Source organism: Nanorana parkeri, unplaced genomic scaffold (assembly GCF_000935625.1).
Source record: "Nanorana parkeri isolate BGI_ZX_2015 unplaced genomic scaffold, ASM93562v1 scaffold89, whole genome shotgun sequence".
Taxonomy (NCBI): domain Eukaryota; kingdom Metazoa; phylum Chordata; class Amphibia; order Anura; family Dicroglossidae; genus Nanorana; species Nanorana parkeri.
Window position 1 is genome coordinate 736,452 of NW_017306357.1, and position 21,251 is coordinate 757,702.

The 21,251-nt window shown below is 42.1% G+C and overlaps 1 protein-coding gene across 1 annotated transcript; it reads right to left on the reverse strand.

The window, feature by feature from the left end:
* Positions 1-16,865: 16,865 nt before the first annotated feature.
* DMRTA2 (DMRT like family A2) lies at positions 16,866-19,717 on the reverse strand. The gene is made up of 2 exons (XM_018552471.1): positions 19,273-19,717; positions 16,866-17,932 (listed from the first exon to the last, which is right to left on the reverse strand). Exons 1-2 carry the CDS (start codon positions 19,706-19,708, stop codon positions 17,052-17,054), a joined length of 1,317 nt encoding a protein of 438 aa, XP_018407973.1. The 5' UTR covers positions 19,709-19,717; the 3' UTR covers positions 16,866-17,051.
* Positions 19,718-21,251: the final 1,534 nt, after the last annotated feature.

Genomic DNA, 21,251 nt, shown 5'->3' on the forward strand with positions numbered 1-21,251 from the left:
ACTAGAAAGGACATGGTAAAACAAACAGGTTTTTTTTCAGAACAGAGAAAGGAATCTGCTACAAAGTTTGTTAAAATCCTTGTAATGTTTATGGATCACTCAGAGGGAATTCTTTTTTTCCTCAGCAAAACTAGAGTTCAGCTTTAAGCAATTTTAAAGATTCACTCGTGGTTACCCTCTTTAGCCGTTGGAGAACCACAAGTCCCAGCTGGCGATGCATACTGTGTTTTTACTTCCCCAGTAGTTCTGCACGTTTTCTGTCCCTTCTCTGAGTCATGCAAGGTATTTGATGTTTTATTTTCAGTTTTATGCCTCAGTCCTCGCTTTTCATAGTCCGATCATTAATAATATGCGCAGCCAATGCCAGGTGTCTTCGTGCCGCAGTATTTCATGGAAACTTGGATGGGACTGTCAGCTCTAAACAAATGTAAACTATAAAACACTAATATGTATGAACTGCTATGACTCACTTTAAATAAAAGCACCCGGAAAGATCTGGGCAATGAGAAGAGTAGAAATCAGGCAAGACCTATGTGCTCAGGAAGTTAACCCCTCCACTGTGTAGTGATGAGAGACTCGATATACAAACCAGCAAATCAAACCGTTTTCAATTCGCCTGAATTTATGCATTCACAATTGCCCAATATGCAATTAGAATAGACCTGGGCATTATACAGCCACGGGCCACATCCAGCACCGTGGCTGTCCCTGTCCGTCCCACGTTTCAGACATGGAACGATCGCCAACCTGTGCCTGGTTATGGCTGGGTGACTGTGGATGTGCTGGCCTCCAAGACGAACTGGGTTCACACCAAGCCCATGCTCATCATCAATGGGTAAATGATAACATGGTCATCTGTGAACAGAAGTTTGGATGTTTAGAAGGTAAGAAGAAGACATGGTTGGTTTTGGTCCATATACTGTAAGCCACCATTTACACTTCTTTGGAGCTATTTGGTGGTTTCTTTGCTAATTTTTGTTCTTTTTTGTGTGTAAATGTGAATTTTTGAAGTATTTTTCATATGTTTTCAAGTTTCAGGTGTTTTTGGCCAATGGAAAGCAGTATCATCTGTGACATCATATGACGTCCTTGTAACTGCTTCGTGGATTTTCTGTGTGGTGTTGTGGTGTCTTGTGCCATTGGAGTTCCCAATCCAGGAAAAATTATGCCCAAATTCTTCCCAGGGGCTTAATGGACATCACTGGGTTTGTAGTGGTTCTTCTGGGCCTCACCAGGTGGATCAAAGTCTCCACATCCAGCATGGACACTGAAACTTCCATTTTGTTCACAGGCCTGAGGTTGCTAGGAGGGGAAGCCTGGTTGTTCGGTGCAAAAACACAAGAGAAATGCATTAAAACACTTGTCTAGTGCCCTCCCATTGAAATCTACGGGCCAAAAACATGCGATTCTGCCTGAAAAATACATTTTTCACAAGTAGCAGCGTGATGCTCATGTGTGAACAGACACCATTAAATATAATGGGACCCTTCATGTTGAGCGTTGTCACATGACAAATTACCAAGGTGTAAATGGGGGCTTAATGAGCGGCATGCCGAATGTTAATCAGCTTCTTTGCATATATAATCAAAATAATATTAAAGTACAATTGAAGCCAAATGTTTTGGGGGGGTTTTGAATAGAGTAGAGAGGGTTCAGAACTCCTGTCAGGTTTTTATTGCTGTTTGTGTCCCCGTTAGGGAGATTCACCCTCTCTTTGTGATGGTGAACGTTAGCATTGAAAGAAAATCCCACATTACCAGAATAGGAATAGATGAGAAAACTTCGAATAAGGACACTAGTTCTGATGACTACCAGGGATTTCCCTCTCTTTGGGGGGATTTCCTTTCACTTCCTGTTGTGGCTATCAGACAGGAAATGAAGGGAAATCTCCCAAATGGGACATACGTGTAAAAAAAATCTGACAGGGGTGATATACCCCATTACTCTGTCATATGCTAAAAAAGAAAGTTTGGCTTCAATTCTGCTTTAATATATGACTTCCTGGGGCCGGGTGTCACCCGGAGTGGGTAACACATGACACCCCGCTGTGACGTCATCGCGCATGCACATGACGTCATCACACACGTTTGCGGTGACGTCACCCGCACAAACGGCCATCTTGGTGATGGATGCTGGCAGAGAGAGAGGACGTTCACCTGGCAGAAACAGGTATGCCGCCGGGTCCCCTCCTCTCTCCTGATATTATCGTGCGTTCGGTCCATGACCGAGCGCCCGACTTTTTAGAGGGGGATGACACCAAAATGACTGTCAGTCATTTTGGTCTCACCCCTCCAATGGTGTCACCCGGGTACGGGCCGCACCTCCCCACACCCCCCTAGTGACGCCACTGGTAAACTACAACCTAATCTCCCCAACAGGTTTACAGACAGCAATGATAATATATAAAAGTATTTATTCCTGCCGTGTTCATCCAACATTTATGCTGAAATTGGGGTTTAACCTTTGTAATTCTTTTTATTTATTTACAGGGTTATTTACAAAAGGGTGAAGAGTTTGGAGAAGGCAAACTGCTTGTGCCCAAGCAGTATCCTGAATATTGTACCTATTTCTGGAATGACTCCTGATAACAGCACACTTCCTGGTAAGGGATTGTGCCCAGACACTCCTGCACTGTAACAGCTAGCTACTAGCTGTGTATCTGCAATGTGAGATCTAAGGCACTGCTGCCTCGGACTGCTAGTTTTAGGAGATCTGATGGAAGATTTGGTGTGGTCACTACTGTACTGCTCGCTGTTCTCCTTGTTGAAGGCTCTGACATAAGGAGGCAAAGCCCTGCCTCTACCAAGATGGCCGCCTCTTGATTTGTAGTTTTTTTTTTTATTGCTAGGTGAATATCTTTGAAGGAAGACCCAGCAAATGTAAATCCTTGCAGTGGGGCTAAATCCCCGCCAACCCCACAAGGGTTAAGTGCTTAATTTGGTCTATACAGAAGATATACTCAACTGATCCTCGGTTCTGCAGCGGTTCTTCTCACCTCTCTCCCCCACCGCTCTAGTGGTGGAATGATTTTTGGTGTCCCTACGTCTAATGCAGCTGCATTAGACGTGTTGACGTCAGCGAGGATCAGACTGCCGGAGCCCAGGGGAGAAGAGACTGCATGGACGGGTCTAGATGTCAGATGGGACTGAGGATCAGGTGAGTATACTTTCTATATTGTAAAAAAGACATTCCACCAAGAGACATTCCAGAGCAAAGGAGGAGAGAAGCGAGGGCTAAGCTCCGCAGAACTGAGGATCAGGTGGGTATACTTTCTGTATTTTAGCCCCCTAGACCAAATGGAGCACTAAACCCTTGCAGCACGGGGTAGACCTACTGCGAGGGTTAATTTTTTACCCTTGCTAGGGAGACAGGCTGCAGGGGCCGGTCTAGCAGCCAGCTGTTATCGTGGATCGGTTGAGTATAACTGTTATTTTAGCACCAAGACAAAACAAGCACTTAACCCTTGCAGTGCAGGGGTAGCCCCTCTGCAGGGGTTAAGATTTTAAAGACGTTCTCACATGTTTTGCCTTTGTGTTTATTTAGAGTTTGTTATAAAGTATTTAAAAAATCATCAGCTCATATTATGGTCTCTGCCGCCATCTACTGACCAATGTTTGTTAACTGTTGCCAAATGTGAATGTGAATTCCAATTTGATAAACCCAACAAAATCATAACTAAGCTTTCATGATTCACCTGAAATTAACCAAAATACTTCCTGCATCAATTTGTGTCAGACTTTTTATAAATATCAATGTGCAGCTTCAATAAGAGTGGATTTAATATCATACCCGGTAGAAAAAAGAAGTCAGCACAGGGGATCCGATGTTAAAAGAGATGGTCAGAAGGTGATTGCATGCTTGCTAGGTTCCGTGACTTCCTTAAAGTGCATCCCTGCCCACTGCTGCACAGCCTTTCTCCCAAAACTGCCCCAACCATGACTCCATCTATTCCTATGGGTGAGCCATATTACAAAAGACAGCTGGACCATGGCTCACCCGTAGGAATACATGTGGCTGGGCGATTTTTGGGAGAAAGGCCGTGTAGTGCTGGACAGGGCTGCATAGTATAGATTGCTGGAACAGGAAGCAAGGTAAGTATTTCTGAGTTATGGGGAGTGTAAGCAAGCTTTACCACATGGCAGTGCTTGGACTCTGTAAAGTCTTCTGATTTTCTGTAAGTCCTTTCAGAAACTCAACATTGCTTGGCTACGTGAGGAGACTATGCTCGGGGAGCTGTTGGTACCACAATGCAGAGCGAGACTTGCTATCTGCAGCATGCTTGCACAGTTGGAATATACACTATGCATCTACACTGAGTGGCCAGATTATTATGACCACCTGACGTTTGTAGGCAAATTAGCTATAATTAGCTATAATTTGGAGTTGAAGTTGCTAGAGGGCCAGACCATTATAAATAGGGAAGCAGGTTGTTTACCACGAAAGTAGAAGTGATTTTTTTTTTTTAAGATACGGGGAAACAACGCAATTTAACAGCCTTTGAACGTGGGATGATTGTTGGCGCTCGGAGCCATGGAGCGAGTATCAGCAAAACAGCAGAATTTGTTAAATGTTCAAGAGCAGCTGTTGTTAAAGTGTTTAAAGACTGGACTGTCAGCCGAAAATCTGGGTGTGAACGTGCGAATTGTGGCCGTCAGCGACTAGTCAATGTTAGGGCAGAACGGGGGAGGGGCAAGACTGGTACAAGACAACAGAAGGGCAACAGTGCAGTGTCAGATTCCTCGCATCACCTTTCACCATCTCGTGGAGTCACGAGGCGGCCCAACAAAGTCATCTCGTGGAGTCATCTCGTGGCCCAATGAAGTACTGATGGGGTGGTCATAATAATCTGGCCACTCAGCGTATGTACCTGCAGTTCACAAAACTACTTTAATCCTCTAGGACAGTCATTCATATATTTTAATCATTTTTCACAGCAGGAGGGAGCAGAGCGTTCTCCTTATCAGTTTGGTGATGCTTCTTCAATGTTAACTTAACAGTCAGGGGCACATCAGTGACCAATCTGTACTACAAAAAAAATATATAGTCATGGACTTGGCTTTGCTATCTGACCGGGGTGTCTGGATTACAAATGCCGATGAACAAAGTTACAAAGCTATTGTCAAGTAAAGCAGTTCATATAGTGTGTGTGAGTTCGCCTGCATATCAACTGTGTCATTATCTGCTTTCCTGGAGTTCAACTTTAATAGTGAAGAAGGCTTCATATGTCAGAATTATTACTTGTTTCAATGTTCAGTAGTAAGAACAATAAAAATACAATATTTGTTCTGCATATAACTGTTACAGTTGCATGTACCCACACTAAGCCTAGGCCAGTAGTCCTATCCTGTTTCTGTTGTCCTGATACAGTAAGTTGAGTGTTGTCACCCTGGGACAGGAAGTGTGCTACTGACAGAATCGCCAGAATAAAAATATTTAAAAAAACGTCTTCAAGAAAAATACATCAAGTCCAGTTGCCTTGACTTATTTTTTTACAGACAATAAAAGGGGGAAAAAGCCTAAAAAGAAAACGAATGCAGCCACCACATGGAAGGACAGGTAAACTGCGTTACATGACATTTTGGGCTTTAGGTTTAGATATTCTTGAAATGCATCTCAGAATGGTATTATATCATGTTATTTGTCCTAGGGGTTTTTCAAGGTCTTGGGGGACAATGCTGCCCTATGACCATTACATTTTTTTTCATGAAGGTTTCAACTCGGCTTCTCCAATCATGTTACATATTTACTGTCATGGCATTAAAATAAAACAGAATGCCTTATAGTGGAGACATGCTGGCAGACTTGCATGCAGAGCTACCTCGGGTCTGTGTGAATTAGCAGTTAAATGTTTGTTAAGTCTGTAGCCGGCGTGAAGAAGTGTTTCTATAGGCATCTATAAAGGACAATAAAATAGAGACTTTCCCTTCAAATGTGATGCCTCTGTATGTGCTGCAGCATGGCCCATCTTTATAGGGGCCCATTCATGCTGTTGCAGTGTGCTAGCATGCTTTTTGTGATGCATGTTGCATGCAGGGGTAGGCAAACTCTGTGTGTGTGTGTGTGTGTGTATGTAACATTTTGGAGAGCAAGCATATTTGGGCACATTTTTCCTCCCTTTTGCTGATCATCAACTACAAGCAGAGAAAACTGTCAATATATCACAATGCAGAGCGTTATATAACTGACCTCTGGGCACCTGCCTTGTCCGGGCATAAGAGGATCAACATAACTGTATGTTATTTTTATTACATCATATATAAATATACAGATCATATAAGTGAAGGTTTGAGCAAATATTCTCTATAACGGTCCTGAAGAAGTGAATAAAATTTGCAAAGACCTTCTAGTGAAAAAATAAATGTAATATGCTGAATACTGTAATGGTCTAAAAAAAAAAACTACTGTATATATTGTATAGCTAAAAAATAATAATATTTATTTTGAATTATAATATTTTGTAATAATAAAATGTGTTCATTTTTATAAAAAACGTTCTTTTTGGGCAATATATCTTTCTTGTGTGCTATATTTACAGGCCCTGTTTCTTCTCGATAGATATATGATTGGACTTGCCATTCCATTTGTTACCACAAGATGTCAGTATAATCAAAGATCTGGAGGGAGCCAAAAACATGAAGGTCATCAAAGTCAAGCTCATAATATAGTATTACCATTTAACAGCATCCAAACTTGTTATGTGAGATAAGGGTAAGGTCTCTGTGGGTATTCCTGAACATGGAAGCATGGGTTTAATTGTTTAGCTGTGTGCACTGGTAAAGGATTGCAAAGAACTTCATTAGCCTTAAATCAGGCATATTGTATAAAGCTTTTGAGGTACCCCCAGGGGTTCACAACATTCCTCTGTATAATAACCAGTGCTATCCAACAACCAAACATGGCTAGCCTTCCATAGGGACCTATTTATAAAGACGTCAAATCAACATTTTACTGCTTTTTATCTTCTTTATCCCTTTTTCCCTTTTTTAAGAAAATCCTTTTTTGTTTATTATTATTATTTTTATTATTTTATTTAATAACATTATTTATTTGGAAATCCTAGCCTTCCCTGGAATATCGCTGAGATATGTTACCTGGAATCCTGAAATTCCATTGGATTTATTTAAAAACAGGTGAATATTTTTCTCAAGTGGCGTCATTTTACCTTGCAACTTTTCTGCAGGTTTTTGACGCTTTTCAACTGTGTTTTCCACACTATCTTTTTTTTATCCTTTTCTATTTCACCACCAACCTTCACACATCACATTATATGCCTTACCTCTTTGGTTGCTTCAAAGTAAAGCTCTACTGAAAGAATATGTAGGTTGCCATCTATGACCTCCTTCTGGAAATGCAAGTTGCCTGGCTGTAATGTTATTCCAATGGCTTCAGTATTTTGTAAGGCAATTTGAACAGATAAACAGATAACAAATTCTGGCTTCACGCTCTAATCTGCAACTTTTATTTCCAGTTGCAGTAGCCAGAGATACTCCGGAAACTGTTATATTTAGGAGATATACAAGCGCTTTGGATTACAAGCATGCTTCCGGAACGAATTATGCTCGTAAACCAAGGTATTACTGTACAGATTTCCTTTAACCATAACTTGAAATAGAGACCAGAACCAGTGAAAACAGCACTGCAATGTAATGAGGGAATGTACTGATTTTAGAAATACACCCCTTAGTGTACCTTACTAAATGAGGTATAGCAATAGCAAAATTAGTTCCGGAAATCTGGTTGGTTGCATTGCTTCTGTTTGCTTTCCATCAGCATTTGTAAATATGGCCTCTTTCTTATGTTTAACACTTATAATGACATCATAAATATGGTATTATTCACAAATATATACATATCATATGTCTAGTTTGGACTAGTGTAATTGGGTGTCTGTGTCTTGCTTCTGTTTTAGACGGCTGCGGAATGCAGTGTTTGAATTTTGAATTGGATTTTACAAAGCAATGTACACTTCACGGCTGATTTATAAACGTTCGCGCCAGCATAAAGGTGGGTGGATGCCATTTGCACGACACTAGCGCCGCTAGATGGCGCTGAGGAGCATAGGAAATCCTATGCTCCTCAGCGCCATCTAGTGGCACTAGGAAAATTAATAAATCAGCCCTTTGGGGGTTTTTTTCGCTTTTGTCGTTTATCACTTTCCTTTTATTCCTCCAAGAGCATCAATGTGAAGGCACCTGCAAAGAGTCCCAAACTGATTTCAGTCTGACTTTGAACTGATCTTGCATTTATCCCAAATGCCAAATATGTTCCCGCATTTAAATTGATATTAAAGTGTCAAAATATTTTTAAGCTATTTTAAATGCTGATTAAATCACTTACAATAGATGCTGCTTCTTGATGTTTAAAAGTTGTAGTTTGCTGCAGAATTAGCTGGTCCTCTGAGCACTAGTTCTGATATCCTTTTTTAGGGTGGCTCCATTCCCTTGCAGGGTCCTGTGTTTGCACCCTTGTGTGCCCTAGGCTGATTTAAAAATGCTCTTAGTAGTGCCACTAGATGGCACTGAGGAGTATAGGAATTTCCTATGCTCCTCAGCGCCATCTAGGGGCACTAGTGTCATGCAAATGGCATCCACCAACCTATATGCTGGCTGGAATGTTTATAAATTAGCCCCAAAGTGTACACTGTTCTATTAGATCCTATTCAAAATTCAAACACTGCATTCTGCAGCCATCTAAAACAGAAGCAAGACACAGACACCCACTTACACTAGTCCAAACTGAAGTAGACATATGATATGTATACATTTGTGAATAATACTATATTTATGATGCCATTGTAAGTGTTAAATTCCCATAAGCTCTGTGTGTCTCCACAAACACACAGACACAGCAAGGCAAGTCACTCCCCTTCCCTTGCTTCCTGCTCCTCATTCCTCCTTCTTTCTCCAGGCTAGTAGGAGACTGCTCTGTCCCTTGTGATCTTGTTCTGGACAGGAAGTTCAGGAGAGCCAAGCTGAGAGAGTTGGAGCTCTTTAGAAACATGATGACTGTAATTGTTAGGGTGAAAATTTAAAGAAATACTCTGCTGGGCAATGTGTATTTATTTTATCTGAATTTATTATTGAAAAACATTTCAAGAGTTTAATACTCCTTTAAGTAAATGGGAATCCCATGTACAGCAGCACCGACAGTACAAAAGTGAAAACCAATTTCTGGAACGTCTTTGTATCCGTTGTGATGACTTCCACTGTTGTGCCAAAAAAGCAAGTGCGGTGTGATTCTGTTATATTTGCTAAGTGAAAAGTATACAGCCGTCACTTGACGAGACCGCCATAATGTGACTTTACAGCTCAGGAATAATTAGACAGGGCACAATGAGTGCATATGGTGTTGTTTCTCAATGGTGGGAATGTGAAAAGAGTTCACAACTGTGTTTAATTAATAGCCTAAATTTAGAATCACGAGCTGGGTGCCTACCAGGTTCATACATCTCCCTTACAAGTCAGCAAAACTATTCTGAAGTTTTTTGGCACTATATTTTAAGGCCACCCATAGTCCTATGATCATGCACACGCAAACTTTCTTCGGGTACAAGGATCAGGTGGTCAGTCCATGAATAGGAACATTGGGCTCAGTTGCAATTAGCTCAGTTGGCTTAGATTAGACAACTTGCTCCAGTTGCAAAACAGTTGCAACTGGATTAGGTTGCCTAGACTGTCCAATCAATTATCCTCCCCAAAAGTTTCTGGCTCGCATAGTCGAGGGGTTTCTGTAGACAGGAGAAACAAGGCTGAAGTGGGAGATTGTAACCTAATGCCTTAAAGACAAGACAAAAGGCCAACCAGCCATTTTCCTCCATTAAGGACTTAAAGCTGAACTACAATCACAGGAGATTTAATTCAAATATACAACCCTAATGGCCACAAAGGATATAAATCCACTTTGTGTGCACCATATTGTCTTGTAAAATTGTCTTGACAAAATCACTGTGCTGTACATAGCCCGTAGAGAGAGCAGAGCTGTGGGAGGGGCCAAACAGTCCCACCCACTACACACAGCCTGTAGAAAACTACAGGAATGGGCGGAGACAAGACCAGTCACCCTGCACAAGGAGAGAGAGCAGCAGGGACCGGTCTTTATTACAGGAAGCTCCTTCACAGAGAAAATGTTTTATACTGAGTTATTACACCGATGTAGAGAAATACACAAAGCTCATCAAGATTCAAGAAAGAATACACATGACTCTTGTATTTAGACAACATTTGCTTATCCTGGAAGAATAAAAATTTGCTAATGGAAGAATTAAAATAGTTTAAATGTATAGTATTTAATTTTTTTAATGTGACCAACATTCCAGAAGTTTTACTTTTTTTTTTTATTTCATGTATTGTATGTATAGGTTTGTAAAGGCCTCCTCTAGTGGTCATGGTCAAGGAGTGTGACATGAACAGAGACAGGAGCAGATTACACACCCACATTCATTGTGCAGCACTACTGAGCAGGAAGCAGAGCCTAGTAATGAATAGGCATATCCAAGCTTTATACAGAAACAAGGTTTAACCTATTAACTCACATTCATAAGATTATTTACAGTAAGGCTGTTATATGCAAATGACCTCTTAGTATTAATTAGGAATAAGATGATGCCATGCAGGTCAAAGTAACAGGTTCACTTAAATACGCCACGCACACACAGACACACACTGCTTACAGTCATCTTCCTCTCACTCCCCTGCAACTCCATTCACCTGCAAAAGTTAAGAATGGATGGTGTAAGCTCCAAGTCAAACAGGTCGGAGCTTACAGCGGGATAAAAATCTCTCCAAAGACCCCACCTACACTAACAGCCCACAAGCCATTTGATTGTCTGTCCAGGCACCCAGTCCTTCTTTATGGGAGACATGAGAAAGGGTTACATGCTCCACATGAAGAAGAGTATCCAGGTGGGCAGGCATTTGAGGAGAACCAGTTACTGTGCCCTGCTTTGGCCAAGCACAGCTTTACTTTATATATGGGTACATTTATAGCTTATTTCTGTATTTTTGCCATGTACTGTGGTGCATTCAAGCAGCACAGTTGGTACTCTTCTGTATGCAGTGCATTTATAAAATTGCTAGAACATATAAGAAAGCACAAAAATGTACCAAAATGTCACACAGCAGATGAACACAAGATTCATTTTAATACATTCAAACAATTTTAACATTTCAAAAAAAAAAAAAACATATGCCAGTAAGATCAGTGATGCAATCCGGTCACTTTACTAAAGGAATTAAGGTGGTGGAGTGCTGGACCCCAAGCTTGGTGAAGATTCCCAATAAATCTAATGATCGCTATGATGTGGCAGCTTTCTATTGCCCATTGAAGTCCCAAATGGGACCCTGGGAGAGAGACTGCACATGTACGGAGTGAAAGGATGAGAGCATCAAGCCATAGGGATACGACTCAGCGCTCTCATCCTTTCACTCTTTACTAAAGGTGACAATTTTGTGCTGTTTTGTGCTCACTCCAAACACCCAATCAGGTTCATAATACTCAAACATCACACCCATCCATGTGATTCTGAAGAGGCACATAGAGAGAGGCCATCGCTTCAAGCCTGTTCGAAAAACTCCCTCCTTTGGAAATCTGGGAGCCAACCAAAAAGAGCCCAACCACGCTCTATGAACTCATTTGGGAAAGCCGAAATTCGCACACCGATGATTTCAGATCACGTACAACCTACTTAAACCTGGACAAGGCACACTGCAGTGAAGTGGGGGGTGCTCCTAATTGGGGCTATGTCTGGGTTTAATAAAGTTGGATGTGATCTGACATCATTGGTGTGATCTGAAGGTGATTAAAGCAAACATCTTCTAGGTTTTTAACATCATTTGACATTAACAAGGTGTGGGCAGAAGAGGAGACCACCTTGGACACTTCAGAAAAAAAAGGGCACAAGAAGAGTAGGACCTGCAACCTTTGCTTCTGATGTAGCTCATGAGGGGGGGGGCACACTTTAACCTTCTCCCCTTGTGTGCTAAAGGACCTTGTTACGGCACTGGTTAGAGGAGCTCCTCTTGTAGCATCTTGAATAATCTCATTAATTTCACAGAACGTCATGTACAGAATACCAGGTCTGTTATTACATGAACATCATAGAATAATCTCTATGTGAGTGCTGACCCTTCAGCCCTCCATGGAGAAGTGTAATGGATGAAAAGTACCACATGTGAACCTCTATGAGAGTGGATTAAGATTCTCTGCAGGCTTCTGGTGCTCATGAGTTGTGTGAAGATGGACAAATATCAGGAGAGATCTTCCCCATCTATGGCTAGCTTTGGAAGCATGGAGATGCCATAAAACATAAAGGGCAGACCCTTTCATATTGTGAACATGGTATAAATTCATGCCGCCATTTCACGAATAGTTTGAGTTCTTTTACCATTCAGAATTCAGTCCATGGATTTAACCCTCTTTGTGCTCTACACACTTCACTACAAATCCAGCAGCCTCTTAGTGGATTAAGCCAGCAGCTGTTAAATGCTCTGCAGCGATGAGTACAGCGTGCGGCATAATCCAGAGGAGGCTGCCTGTGTAGTTAAACGCAAGTTTATACAGATGTTCAGCCCCATCATTTATCATTTTACATTAAAAAACAGCAATTTGGAGCCTGAACCCTTCTCGTCTAGAAATTAAAGTGGAATTAGGGAGACCAATTACACTAGCTAACTATTAAAGCCTGACTTCAGTTCACAGATAGATATCAGATCCCCGCCTCCCCCAGACTCTGATAAAAGTGTGCTTTCACTCATAGATTTGGCATTGGGAGCTGTGACTGTTTGCACCGGTGTACTTTACATACATTCATCACTGTTATAATGACTATAATGTGGGTGCCCCAACAGCTCCTGCAGACTAGCAGAGGTACCTAGGATTTGTTTTAAAGTACAGTGGTACCTCAGTTCACGAACTTAACTCGTTCCACGATTCTGGTCGCGAACAGAATTGGTCGCGAACAGAATCAAACTGTGATCAGACTGCGATTCTGACTAGAGGAAGCCACGACCATGTGTCAGAGTAGGGAAGATGGCTGCGTTTGTGTTCGTCACCCGATGCGGAGTTCACGAACCGAATTGTTCGTGAACAGAAACTATCGTGAACCGAGGTACCACTGTATATGTAAAATCTAACAATAAACTTATTTTATTACTTCCTTTTTGGCCCGTTAAATATGGCATTGAAATAGTTTTGTTATATCTACTTGAGCAGAAGTGCAGAAAACACCTGAAATCCTGTAAGCTCATAGCTTCCTATGTCCTTTTTTTTTTTTTAAGGTCCATGATGCGTGAATGGAAGACAAACTTCACCCCTGTCCCTGTCAACCAACAAAATTAACTGTCAAATCACAGCACACTAAAAAAAAAAGGGCCTCCATTTCCTGAACCCCTTGGGGCGCAAGGCTCCTGACAGGGGTAGGGATGACTTAGCTCCACTTACCTGAAGGCCGGTGGACCCCTCTCCTCAGGGACCTGCTGAAACAGGTGGGAGGAGGCCGGGGAGCCCGTAAAGACCACAGAACCTCCTCCCCAACTTCAGGACGAGCCCCGAAGGTACCGGCACCCTCTGTCTTCTGTGAAGTCAAAAGGTGCTCAATTGTGCATAAAAAAGTGTGAAAATAAATAGGTTCCAGTGCACCACCCTGGCAGTCCTTGCGGCCAGAATGCAGAAATATTGCCCCGAGCTAGCCATAAGGCCTGCCCTAGAGGCGTAGCGCAGGTAATGCATGAAGTGCCATGACCGAGTGAGAGTGAATCATTGTGGGGTCCCGCTCCCAAGTGATTTTCTGGGACGCCACCCACAGGGGGCACAGCACCACGGGCCTCTGCGCCTCCCAAACTCTCCAGCCAGACCAGAGGTGCAGCACCCATACCCATCAGGAGGCATTAGTACCGAGGAAGCTCCCCCCTCTTCCAAAAAGGAGCCGCCTCAACACCCACCTTCACTTCAGAGAGTACTAAGCAACCATCCGCCCTAGGACGGTCCATGCTGTTCCCCTCCGACAACTGATAAGAACAGATAGTACACTTGATCATATTCGTATGTCCTCTGCTGCACTGAAAAGCAGTGATATTAGGCCTGCCCAGTTTAAGCATGTAGACTAAAGTACCCACCCCCATATCATGGAGATGGGGAGGTGTTCTGTAGTCCTATTACACTTTCTGTTATAAGGTGACAACGCTGCCCCTATATGGATACAGTTTATTGCACAGGTAGGCATCTTCAGCACTCCAGCTTTAGTAAAAATACAAATCCTATGAGGATTTTGTTCTTGCGTTTAGATACACGTTACGCTTTTGTGTGGTTCTCTGTGACTAAGCCTATTAACATGTATATCGATACTAGGAGCCGTCTGCTAATGTTGTAAGAACTTCAGTTTACTGTAGACAGAAAAAGGGAACACTTTTTACACTTCTGCATATGCATTAAGACAGGAGTTAGACCCCATTCACATCTGCGCATTATAGTTGTGGTGCGTTTGCATGTCTATCATTGTGTTTTACAATGCGTTTTAGATGTGTTACCATTGAACTTTCTGTAATGCATTTTTTACATCACACTTAAAATGTGCAGACGTGAACAGAGCCTTAGTATATGTGTTGATGAGCGATTTTGTGTTCTTTTTATGTGTATTTTGCTTCATTATTTATGCAAACCAAGGAAGACCTTCATTATGGAGAGATTCCATGAGGCATATGTATTAAAAAGGCATAAAACTGCATGAATTGTGCACTGTGCATGTACCATTGATTGCAGTGGGTCTGTTCAATGCATAGAAATGCAGCAAGTCTTATATGTTATACAGTTACTTAGCTGCAACTCATAGATTTATATTGAACAGATAGAAAAGAATAGGATTTCTGCAACGGAGTGTAATGCATGTATATTATAGCAGGAAAATGGACAAGCGTGAACAGTCCCTTAGGCTGAGTGCACACCGAGGCGACACCCCACCGTGCAACTGGGATGCCATTGGAAAATAATGGCATCCACAGCGCGATCGGTGCACACCTGGGCGACTCCTGAGCGTGCGGCACGATTGCTGCGTGGTGGGGTGTCGCCTAGGTGTGCACCGGCCCTTAGTCTGACAGCTTCTTCAAAAGGAATAGGAGTCACCACAGTACACTACCCTCTGGGGGTACAATAGGAGCTTGCTGATTTGCTGATTTGCCTCAGGGTAAAAGATCCAATTGATTACCCCACATTTGTGGTGTAAAAGTGAATTGTCTTTCTGCGTTGTATTCATAAATTGTGTTTTCAATTTGGCTGTTGAACAACATATACTGAGTGTGATGATTTTCTCTGCACTGATAAGAAAAAAATATGAGGCTTGTTCACTTAAGGAGTTGAGAATTTGCACTTGTGAAAACAATGTGTAAATATTGTGTAAATATTCTCCCTAATTATCCAACCATGTGAAGAGATTTGGGTGTGATTAGTTGTGTAAAGTGAACAGGAATTTGCTTTTCAGGTCATTAAATAATAGGAGGGAATATTCACATGTTTTTGAGTGAATTATCTCAACTCTTTAAGTAAATCCGCTTCTCCATGTGTGTTTTCCTTGGGGGGAGGGGGGGGATAAGACAAGAGCTAGAGAAAGAAAGAAAGAAAGAAAGAAAGAAAGAAAGAAAGAAAGAAAGAAAGAAAGAAAGAAAGAAAGAATATTCACCTTAATTATCCAACCATGTGAAAAGCATGATTCAGTTTGTAAAGTGAACATTGGATAACTGAAATATTCTCAACTTTCTTGAGTAAATCCGTCTGTGTTTTCTGTGTGGTGGGAGAAGGAAATAAGGAGAGAGAGAGAGAGAGAGAGAGAGAGAGAGAGAGAGAGAGAGAGAGAGAAAGAAAAAAGAAAGAAAGAGCTCAGGTGTGTCTACTTCTTTGGTAAATCAGCCTGTGTTTTTTTGTGGTGGGAAAAGAAAATAAGATGAGGGAGAAAGAAAGAAAGAAAGAAAGAAAGAAAGAAAGAAAGAAAGAAAGAAAGAAAGAAAGGAAGAAAGAGAAAAAAGAAAAAGAAATGGGTGACAGAGAGATGGGGGAAAAGGAGACAAAAGAAAAGGGGATAGAAAAGAAAGAGAGAGAGTAGGTTGGCCCTGACAGACCCATATTCCTTCTGCTGGCAGGGTATGTACACATTTTGGCCAAGCACACATAATGTAATGATAGATATCACAGTCTGTACAGCTGTATATGGCTCAGGTGTGTCTCTATAAATCAGAGGAAATCACCATATTTACTATCATTATGTCTGACTAAGAGAAGTAACTCAAATATTTGACCAAAACCAATACCCAGATAAGTACATTTCTGGAGGACCACATGTACCCCTCTGAAACCATCATGGCAGGTTATACAGGATTGGCTCTCCCTGGTCCTCTATGTACTCTCTCTATATAGCACACACATTGCTGATCTCCTTCTCACCCGGGGACACCGCGACAGAGAAAGGTTTTAAAATAACATTTATTACCGATCGTTATGGGATGTCACACAGAGGTGTTACTCAATTCTAAACAATGAAAACAACAGCAATACTTAAAAAATGACAAAAAGGTGACCAGACGCCACTTTGGCCGAATATCTACAATTTTGTACAAGTCTCAGTCATATAGTCCCTGTTACCTGCATGTCACCTGATTCACCCACAACGAATAACTTACAATCCCCGTGTCATAACATTAGCTTTGCCCTCTGTGTGAGTACATAGATAAGGTTTATAGAGTACATTCACGATGCGCCCGGGCTTGGGTCATGCTTGCGTCAATTCGCACAGAAGACAACGATTTAAAAAGGATAAAAGTGCATTTTAGAAAAGTTTACAGCTTGTGTGAACGGCCAGGAACGTCTCCGAACGGAGTGTCTCCAGAACATGGCTGACTGGATAAAAAACAAGACTAGGTTTTAGAAAAATTCAGTTTCAAGCGTCCTGGATTTCATAATGGTGGTCCTACATGTGATCCTTAAAACCAAGCATAGTCCCCAGGCCTTAGGAGACCTTCAGAGTCTCAGGGTTCCGACCCAGCAATGAAGTCCTTATGGCTGAGCTCAGTTCATTGCTTCTCGGTGTTGTTATTAACTACAGCGCTATAGAGACCGTTTGTGTAGACCTGGTCCTTGTGCACATTCGCCCGGTCCCTCATCAGGTCACTAAAGGCATAGTCCATAGGTGGGCGGAAGCCAAGGGTGGGCATGAAGCCAGCTGTGGAATAAGGTGTCATGAAGGCAAGTCCTCTGCTGTGGGCAGAATAGGCCAGTCTTAAAGGGTTGAGTCCCAGGTGTCCACCTAGCTGGTATGTGTTGGTGTCTGTGCCAAAGTGGGTGGCATTGGGCTGTAGAGGGGAGAAGGCAGACCTGCTTCCCAAGGTCCCTATGGCTGGGGTGATGGCTCCAGCTATAAGTGGCCGGTGGCTGGTGGACACTGAAGGTTGGATGCTCTGAAGAGCCGCTTCTCTAGACCAGGTCTCGTCACCCTTCTCCTGGCCCCTGTTGTTCAGGATCTGTTCTATGGCTTGGACCACATCTCCGCCGCAGCCTTGTAGCACCAGCTCCAAAACGCTCCTCTTCTGGGTCGGGAAGACCCTGGTCAGAATGTCAATGGGGGTCCTCTGCCTGGCTGAGGAAGAAGAACTTGGGTCCTGCTCGTCTTTCTCGCCATCAGAACCAGACTCAGAGCCCAGTGGGCTGATGGAGCTCGGGGTGTCCTCTCCTTCTTTCAGGGCCTTGGACATTGGGGAGCTGAGAAAGGACTCGCCGTCCCCGTTTTCCGAACCAGAACCGGGTCTCACTTCTGGAGAGGAGGCTCCTTGGGTGCTTCCAGTCACCGATTCACTGTCTGTAGTCACTGGCTTGGCCCCGGGGGTCAGCTGCTGAGGAGTCATTGACCTGGGGATGAGGTTCTTGGGGAACAGTTCAAACTTCTGGATCTTGGTCTCTGGGGGGAGGAAGGAGACAGAACTGGGTCAGTGTGCCAGCTCGCTGCAAATATTAGGGATATACAAATATATACCTCACAATATGATGTCATTTCAAAGTCTGTGATCCCATATACCGCAAAGGATTACAACTTACACCAGTGGAGACACTTTCAAATCTGCATCTGTGCTTGTACTTTTTGTGTGTGTGTGTGTGTGTGTGTGTGTGTGTGTGTGTGTGTGTGTATATGTACATATATTTTTATTTATTGTTTCTATTCTTTTTATTTATTTATTTATTCTTTATTTTTTTTACACCATCTATTTTTAACGAACTTTTTCTCTCTAATTTGCGAATTTAATTAAAACCAAAAAAAAACAACTCATATAACTACAACCTCTTCGCATGTTATTTGGGAAAATAAAATTGTCCCATTTATTTCTACAACCACAAAAGTAACAACTAAACTTTATCATTAGTTACATAAAGATAACAGTGGGGTCTTGAGAAAAAAAATATTTTTTGTACTATTTCCACTACAATTAGATACATCTCAGGATATATAGATGTAGATAGAGATTATAAGATCAAAATAGATAGAATTTATTTATTTTTAATAGATCTTCATTCATTAATCAAATGCCCTGCCTGCTCCGAATTTTGCTAGATTCAGGTACAAGGACTGTGCCTGCACAGGGAGGGTTTTTTGACACCAATTTGACAGTCCATCTGACAGTTAGTAACTTTCTATAAGAAGGACAAGGGTGACATTATACATCTATTTAGTAAAATACTACAATATGACAACTGAACTCAAGTAGGAATATATTACATTTTATAGTACTGTTATGTTGTGAGCACATGCAGGCGTGTGATAGCAATACATAGAGAGCTCATCAAAAATGATCTATTGGTCAGCCATCTATTGCAACACACTTTGTGGCATAAAAAATAGAAGGATATAAATAGATGAATAGATCATTAATAATAGAAAGGTAATAATAATAGATAGAGAGAGATAATAATAATAAAAAATAGATAGAAGAAGAAGATAATAATAATAGATAGAAGAAAAAGATAATAATAATAATAATAATAATAATAGATATATAGGTACAATGACCGCATTGTGCCCATTACTGCAGCTGTCTGGTTGTATGCTGGCACTAAAAGTAACGATACAGCACCATGGAGTTTGTCATACAAATGCCATCATTAACAGTTTTCATAATTTTATTGAATTTCGTTTTCCTCGATTTGCTCTGTATAAGTTTACAAAACGAAATCTGCTTTCCAACCCTCTTGGAAGAGACCTTAAAAAAATTGATGCAGACTAGTGATAAAACAACTTGTGCTTACCTGAGCCTCCATCCGAGCACACAGAGCTGAAGACCTCGTAGGCGGGCCTGGGTGGGATAATACCATTGGCCGCGGCCAGCGCTAACCCCTCGGCGGTTCCATAGAGCAGCTGCAGCTCGCGGGCTTCGTTCTCCTCCTGAGCCTGCTGCCGCCGGAGCGCAACTTGCGCGGCCATGACCCTCTGGCGCTCCGCGATCAGCGTGCATTTGGCGCACATGCAGTCTTTCCAACGACAATACCGCTTGTGGCCCTTCAATGCCGACACCACCCCGTGATTCCTGCAGCGGGCACACTTCGGGGTGCGGGGATACTTCTCAGTTGCCCTAAGAAGCAGCTGGGGGCCCCGGAGCAAAGTCCCAGCCATGGTGACTGGCAGAGAAGTGGAGGTGGCAGTCTGGGGGACCTGGGATCCAGATGGGGCCCCGCTTAACTCCATCCTAGTCCCCAAACTACAGTATAGCAAAGCAATCTTTAGTACCGATGTATATCTATTCCCTCATTCACTATAGACACCTACACCGACCTTACAACGATATCCTATGCCCAGACCCTGACTCCTACAGATTCACTCAGCTCTTGGTAATGATTCACACAAGTGCTTCAATGACTTCTGAGTACCCAATACTGAGCGAGTAGCAATGCACAGAAGTTATTCTAGAACTCTTAGGATGTGACCACAGAAGTGATCAGTCAATGCTGTCTTTATTTTCACCCTCTCTCTATGTATTCTGTACTAATAGGCTTTCGTTCTTGATTACGATCGTTCACATCCTAAATATTTTAGAGCCCATTAACATCACAACTATTTACCCCTCAAGGCAGCTGTGAAGTCCCCGAAGAAGTCTTCCTGAGTCGGATCAGCGTGCAGCCCTATGGCACAGCCCCAGCTCTTCACTATCCCTGAAACTGACCACCACGTACCTCTGTGTAATGTAAGTGATCCTATGTGACAATGTTAGCGTCGGTGTCCCAGATCCCCAAATCCCCTCCAAAGATCCAGATCTGCCACAACAACAACGCCCAGCTGTATCCTCTTCCCCCAAGCAGAGGTTTGCAAGTGTGTCAGCCAGTCCACACAAAGTTACAACTAGGACCAGAGGCTCCAAGCTGCTCCCCTTGTCTCTCAATTGTTGCTCACTCATTAGACAAATGGTGACAACAATGTGGAGCTCGCCATTGGACTGCCAAAGGGGGAAGCACACTTCTGATTGGTCGCCGACTTGTTCTACTGTGTCAAACAGGCGGTTTTCTCAAGTAACAGGAGGGAGGAGGAGGGACCCGCATAGGGAGCATCGCAAAGAGTTTTCTAGGAGAGATCTTTGTGTCACCCGGAGCCCCCCCCCCTCCCCCCTCTCTGTACAGTCCAGAGATCAGCCCAGACACTGCTAGTCATAGTACAAAATAATAGTAATAAATGAGGTGACAACTGCACTGGAAGCTTTGTAATATTTTACTAATTCGTCACTTTGCTGGCTGCCAAGAAGATTTATAAAAAAATAATAATAATTGCAGAGGTGAGTATGCTTTTTACGCATCGTTCGGTTATTTTATATTTTAGATACAGCTCGAAATATAATTTCATTCGTTCCTGGGCTTCAAAGGATACGAATATAGTTGTTTATTTCAAAGCACTGTTTTCAAATTGTTCTCATTCTTTAGGAGATCACATAGATAAAAATCCGAATGTTTAAATAATTATAAGACAAAAAATATATAGATAAACAGATATATAGATGAGAGATTAATACATAAAAAATACTAGATGTTCTTTTTATTATTATTATTTAATGCCTTCTTATTATTATTATTATCATTATTATTTTACTATTATTATTTTTTACATTTTTACTTTTTTATTTTTTACAGTCATAGAAGCAACAACAATTAATTAAAACAAGGAATTCGTCCCTCACAAATACTAATACTTATTTGGTAAATTGAATTTCTGTACAACAGGTCACTTTAAATACATCCGGACA

Coding starts and splice junctions, on each gene's coding strand:
- DMRTA2 (XM_018552471.1), bottom strand. CDS start 19,708: ATGGAGTTAAGCGGGGCCCCATCTGGATCCCAGGTCCCCCAGACTGCC. Junction 17,933..19,272: donor GTGCTCGGATGGAGGCTCAG/GTAAGCACAAGT, acceptor TCCTCCCCCCAG/AGACCAAGATCCAGAAGTTT.